This window comes from Oratosquilla oratoria, chromosome 1 (assembly GCF_046742065.1).
Source record: "Oratosquilla oratoria isolate Oo_2021 chromosome 1, ASM4674206v1, whole genome shotgun sequence".
Classification (NCBI taxonomy): domain Eukaryota; kingdom Metazoa; phylum Arthropoda; class Malacostraca; order Stomatopoda; family Squillidae; genus Oratosquilla; species Oratosquilla oratoria.
In genome coordinates this window covers 81,991,269-81,997,041 of record NC_134777.1, presented here as the reverse complement: position 1 = coordinate 81,997,041, position 5,773 = coordinate 81,991,269, and the positions used below count along the sequence as shown (strand labels likewise).

The 5,773-nt window shown below is 42.8% G+C and overlaps 1 protein-coding gene across 1 annotated transcript in view; it reads left to right on the top strand.

Annotated features, from left to right (window-relative positions):
* LOC143028807 (zinc finger MYM-type protein 1-like) overlaps window positions 1-20 on the top strand; it is a 28,348-nt gene extending 28,328 nt beyond the window's left edge. The window contains exon 5 of the mRNA XM_076191173.1: window positions 1-20. This exon is cut by the window's left edge and continues 861 nt beyond it. Coding sequence (XP_076047288.1) covers window positions 1-20 — 20 coding nt within the window.
* Window positions 21-5,773: the final 5,753 nt, after the last annotated feature.

Here is a 5,773-nt window from a genome sequence, read left to right as displayed (position 1 = left end):
TGGAGTTCATGTATAAATGAAGTGAGTAATTTTTATTAAAAGTATACTTCTGTCTTATTGTTAAGTTATCTGTGATGGTGGTGGGAGGGGGACATAGGGTAAGGGGAATATAGGGGGATAGGATATGGGTGTGGTGGTAGATCAAGGTAAAGGATAGAAAGGAAGTATAGAAGTAAGATAAAGAACGGGGCAGCTGCGTAGTTGTTTGTTTGTTTGTTGGATATTTGTATTTGATATGGATATATTGTATTTGTTATGTGTGATGATTTGATTGTGTATGTATATTTTATTATGCTATGGGTTATGTCTGACAATGTCGTATATGGGGTCGGGTGGTAAACTGTTAATATATGGTGCATATAAGTCTACGGTGTGCATTACGTCTTTTACCTTCATTTATGCATGTGTCTTAGGCGAAATCTGTGATGAGCCCGAGTGACGTTGATGACCTGGAGTCGCAGTGGACAAGGTGCAGGGATGACCTATCACTCAGGAGGTGCTAAGATAAGAGGGAGGGTGGAGGGGTGTGGAGTGTATTCAGGGATGGAATGGGTGGGAATGATTTTATGCCTTTTTCTTTTTGGCTACCCCACTTGTAAGGGGGAAAAGCCTTGGTATATGTATGTATATATATATATATATATATATATGTATATATGTTGAGACATTCTGACAGGTTGATGTAAGCGGAATAGGAAACACAGGAGTCTTAGTCTTGAGTTTATTCCTGACTAGTTTCGCAGGTATGCTTTGAAAAAGCATACCTGCGAAACTAGTCAGGAATAAACTCAAGACTAAGACTCCTGTGTTTCCTATTCCGCTTACATCAATATGTATATATATGTATATATATATGTATATATATGTATATATATATGTATATATATGTATATATGTGTATATATATGTATATATATATATCTGTATATCTATGTGTATATCTATATATTCATATATATATATATATATATATATCTATATATATATATATATATGGAGGTGAGGTGCCAAAATAAAACTTTTAGGCTAGAGTATGGAGCTTTATTCAGAACCAGACGTTTCGATCTCGTGGGCCTTCCTCAGTGGACTGAATACAGAATAAGTATCAAAGCCCGTCAACAGCTTACATTGTGATCTGACGACCCTGCGTGACCTTTTCCCGGTCTCGTTGTCCCCCCACACTCGCCAGCTGCCAGCTGTGTGGACGTTTGTGCCCAGGACATGAACCCCTTACGAGAATTTGTTGTTTTCTCTGTGGCAATGTATGCCGCCTCCAAAGCTTTCTTCTTTTTTTCTTTTTCCCAGTTTCCTATGTAGTGCGTGGTTTTTTTTTCCAGTTTGGTAAATGATTTTCTTCATCGATATGAACTACTAGGGCATTTGATGTTCTGTGATATTTTACATCCCTCTTGTGTTCTTCTAGTCGTTTGTCCATGCCGCGTCCTGTCTGTGGTAAGTGCCAAACACGCAGTATCTTGGTAGGAGTTTATTGCGGAGGTCTACACACAAGTAATACAGGAAGTGATCTGTCACAAGCGAATGCTTGGGGGGCCTAGCTGGGCATTAAGACGCGCCCGTGGCCTACTTTCTGTTACATTGTTGCTAGGCGGGAAAAAGATTGGGCAAAACAATACATACTAACATATCAAGGTATATACATAGAAATATACAGCAACAAGAGAACAATTACATATAATGTTGAATATGCATGCAAAATGGTTAAGGGTAACATATATTTAGTTCCTTAATTCTACGACGTGTACAATTGGCATAGACGCATACGCGTTTAGCGTACGCCTAATGACGTATATATATTCGGTTATATAATTATGTATAGGGCACTTATATAATGTAATGACTACATAGGCTTACTTATACAATACATTTACAATAGATATATGATGATATTAAGTACTCATGTATAATAAAGAAGTATGACATATACAATAAAGGAGATACATATACAATAAATATATACAATAATTAAGTAAGGAAGGGCTTGGCTACATTACTCCCCCCTTGAGAGAGTAGCGTCAGTGAAGAAAGTCTTTAGTGGTAGTAAAAATCAGATTTATTGTGAAATCTGACTTTTCTGCCCGCACGACTTGTGTATGGGAGGGCGGAAGTATGAGGGTGGGAGGGAGGGGAAGAGGTGATAGGGTGGCCAAGGTCATTGGCATTTGTGGGTGGTATTACACTGGAAGTGTCAGAAGTGGACGAAGTAGGAACAGGAGGAGTGGAAGGTGTTGAAGGTATGTCTGGGGTTACATGGAGACGGGTCTTAGGGCGAGGAGAAACTGGGAGGAAAGCTGGTTTCAAACGATCAATGGAAACTGAGGTTTCGCCTTGAGGTAGGTTAAGGATGAAGTACTTAGGTTCACGTCGAATGACATCATAAGGACCAGAGTACGGAGCTTCTAAACTCTTACGAATTCTGTCGACTCGTAACCAAACTTTAGAGCAAGAGTGAAGGTCGTGAGGGAGATAGGGTGGAGGTGGTGTATGGCAGTCACCGGACGCGAGATCTTGGAAATTGACAGACTGCATTTCCTTGATGAGACGGAGGATGGTTGTGTCATCCGAGGAGTGGGTGTGTTCCTGAGTAATGGCGACAGAAGGGCATAACATATGAGCGCCAGTAACGGCGGTAAATGGGGAAAATTTGGTGACGTGAGGTGTCATGCGATAGCCAAGAAGGACGATAGGTAAGGAGTAAAACCAGTTATCTTGCCTAGCGCGTAGAGCTGATTTCAGAGAACGGTGGAAACGTTCAATTATGCCGTTAGCTTGAGGGTGATAACTAGTAGTACGCATATGGTGGAAACCAATGATAGATGAAAGCTTAGAGAAAAGTTCACTCAATCATGGGCCGAAAAAAATTGATCATACCCATGAAACGGCGCAAAGCCTGTGAAGTCTGAGGCAAAGGGAAATCGGAAATGGCCGTAGTACGGTCTTTAGGTGGCTTAATCCCTTGTGAGCTAATCTCGTAACCGAGAAAGGTAAGATTTGACTTGAAGAATTGACATTTGTCAAGAGAAAGTCGCATGTTATGCTGAGCCAAAATAGAAAGAACAGTTTGAACATCTGAAATATGTTCTTCAAGCGTCTCACTAGCAATCAGTACATCATCAAGGTACGTAAACGTGTTGTTTACGTTAGCTAAGAGGGTATTTATAAAGCGCTGAAAAGTGGCTCCGGCATTTTTCAATCCAAAGGGCATGTACAAAAATTCAAATAAACCAAATGGCGTGCATATCGCAGTCTTAGGAATATCTTGTTCAGCTACAGGAATCTGCAGATATGCACGTTGTAAGTCTAACTTAGTGAATATAACCTTATTCTTAAGTGACATGGTGAGAGAGCGCAAGTGTGGTATGGGATATTTGTCATTTACAGTTACATTGTTGAGACCTCGGTAATCTCCGCAAGGTCTCCAGGAATGTGGTTCTTTCTTGGGAACCAAATGAAGTGGGGACGCCCAAGGTGAGTTGGAGCGTCGTATGATCCCTGCATTAAGCAAAAATTGAAACTCATCCTTTGCCGCTTTGAGCTTCTCACCTGTCAATGGCCTTAATTTACAGGATATAGGGGAAGAATCACCTGTATCAATATGATGATAGGTTGTAGTTTCTACTGGTGGAGGATCAGACAGTTGTCGGGGCGCGGTAAGTACGGGGAATTTTGAAAGAAGAGCAATGGCTCTTGAATCAATATCCCCATAATGTACCGCATGTGAAGAGATAGGGAGAGGAGAAGCCTTAAGGGGAATGGTGCATGCAGTGGAAGGATCAGAGAGGAGGCGATTTCTACAATCAACTACTAGTGAATTATGGGTTAAAAAGTCGGTACCAAGAATTGGGCGGACAACATCAGCAACGACGAATGACCATTGGAGAGAACGTCTGATACGTCGAATCCCAAGTTCCACGTCGACTTCGCCGTACGTACGAATACGGGTACCGGAAGCAGTAGTAAGTTGTACTACCGTGGAACGGAGCAGTGGAGTTAAACTTGGGTCATAGGGAATGAGCGAGACTTGAGAACCGGTATCTCTAAGGAATTCATAGTTCTTGCAACCTATAGTGGCACTAATGACGAGAGGCAGTCCTGCGGTTGCAAGGGATACTTCTACAGACTGCCCATCAAGTTTCCCGACGTGTTAAGCTGAGGTCCTGGGGATGAAGAACGTGAGTTAGGTCGTGAACTGGGGCGTGAACTAGGTAACACGTTAGCACTAGTGTGGGACAATATGCATCATTGTTTGCAAGTTCTAGCACTGTTGCCGTAGAAGAGGTGGTACGGCACACTCGTGGTCTTTGACCGTCATAGAAGGGAGTTAATCCGAGTGGAAAGGTAGTGGATGCTGAAACACGTGTAGTGGGGTTACCACTACGAAACACTGGCACACTATCACTACGCGGAGCCCTTGGCACAGGCTTGTTCACTGATGACGCACTTATCCCTTTGTTTTCGTGGCCATGGGCCATGAGAGTGTCAGCGACACGGGCCAACTCATCTAGGGAACCGGCATGTGTAACAAGTAGTGGTCGTATGTCACTTGGCACTGCACGTAAAAATTTTAGGCGGATGAAGTCGTCGTCGACACCGAGTTGCTTACCTATGGTGCGAAGTTCTCGTAGGAAGGTCGTCGGCTTATCATACATGATATTGTTCTGGTGGACCAAGGCATCGAAGAGTTCCGGCGGAGACCTGGTAAGGACGTCGATTAGCGCCTTCTTCAAGCGGTCGTAGTCACCGGAAGTAACGACATCGTCGTCGAGCTGGTTGAGCACAGGGATGGTTAAGTTCGCAAGTGCATGGTTGAACTTAGTTTGGGGGACGGTTATGTTAGCTAGTGCAAATTGCGTCTCTAGCAACGAAAACCATCTTGCCGGCGATGCTTCGTCGAATGGTGGAGGTCGAACAGCGACGGCGGCGGAAGTCGTGGAATGCGTAGAGGAAGAAGTGCTTCCTGCTGCTGCTGTCGTCGTTGAAGTGGCTGCAGTGGTTGTAGGCGGAGAAGGGGAATTCATGTTGTTGTTATCGGATGTTTCCCAGTATACGTGTTGCGTGTAGATCAGGACTGTTAACAATGCCGCACACTCCGATTATTTCATGCGCACTTTGAATTTCGTAAATGCGTAGTTCCATGCGCGTGCCGAGTCACAGTTTATGAATACGCATAGGCACTTAACCACGTAATGTGTATGACCCTAAATCACTTAGGTAAGGAGCACTGGGTATTAGGGTCACTTGGGCACTGTCACTCCGGGAGGTCACCACTGTGGTAGTGCCAAACACGCAGTATCTTGGTAGGAGTTTATTGCGGAGGTCTACACACAAGTAATACAGGAAGTGATCTGTCACAAGCGAATGCTTGGGGGGCCTAGCTGGGCATTAAGACGCGCCCGTGGCCTACTTTCTGTTACATTGTTGCTAGGCGGGAAAAAGATTGGGCAAAACAATACATACTAACATATCAAGGTATATACATAGAAATATACAGCAACAAGAGAACAATTACATATAATGTTGAATATGCATGCAAAATGGTTAAGGGTAACATATATTTAGTTCCTTAATTCTACGACGTGTACAATTGGCATAGACGCATACGCGTTTAGCGTACGCCTAATGACGTATATATATTCGGTTATATAATGATGTATAGGGCACTTATATAATGTAATGACTACATAGGCTTACTTATACAATACATTTACAATAGATATATGATGATATTAAGTACTCATGTATAATAAAGAAGTAT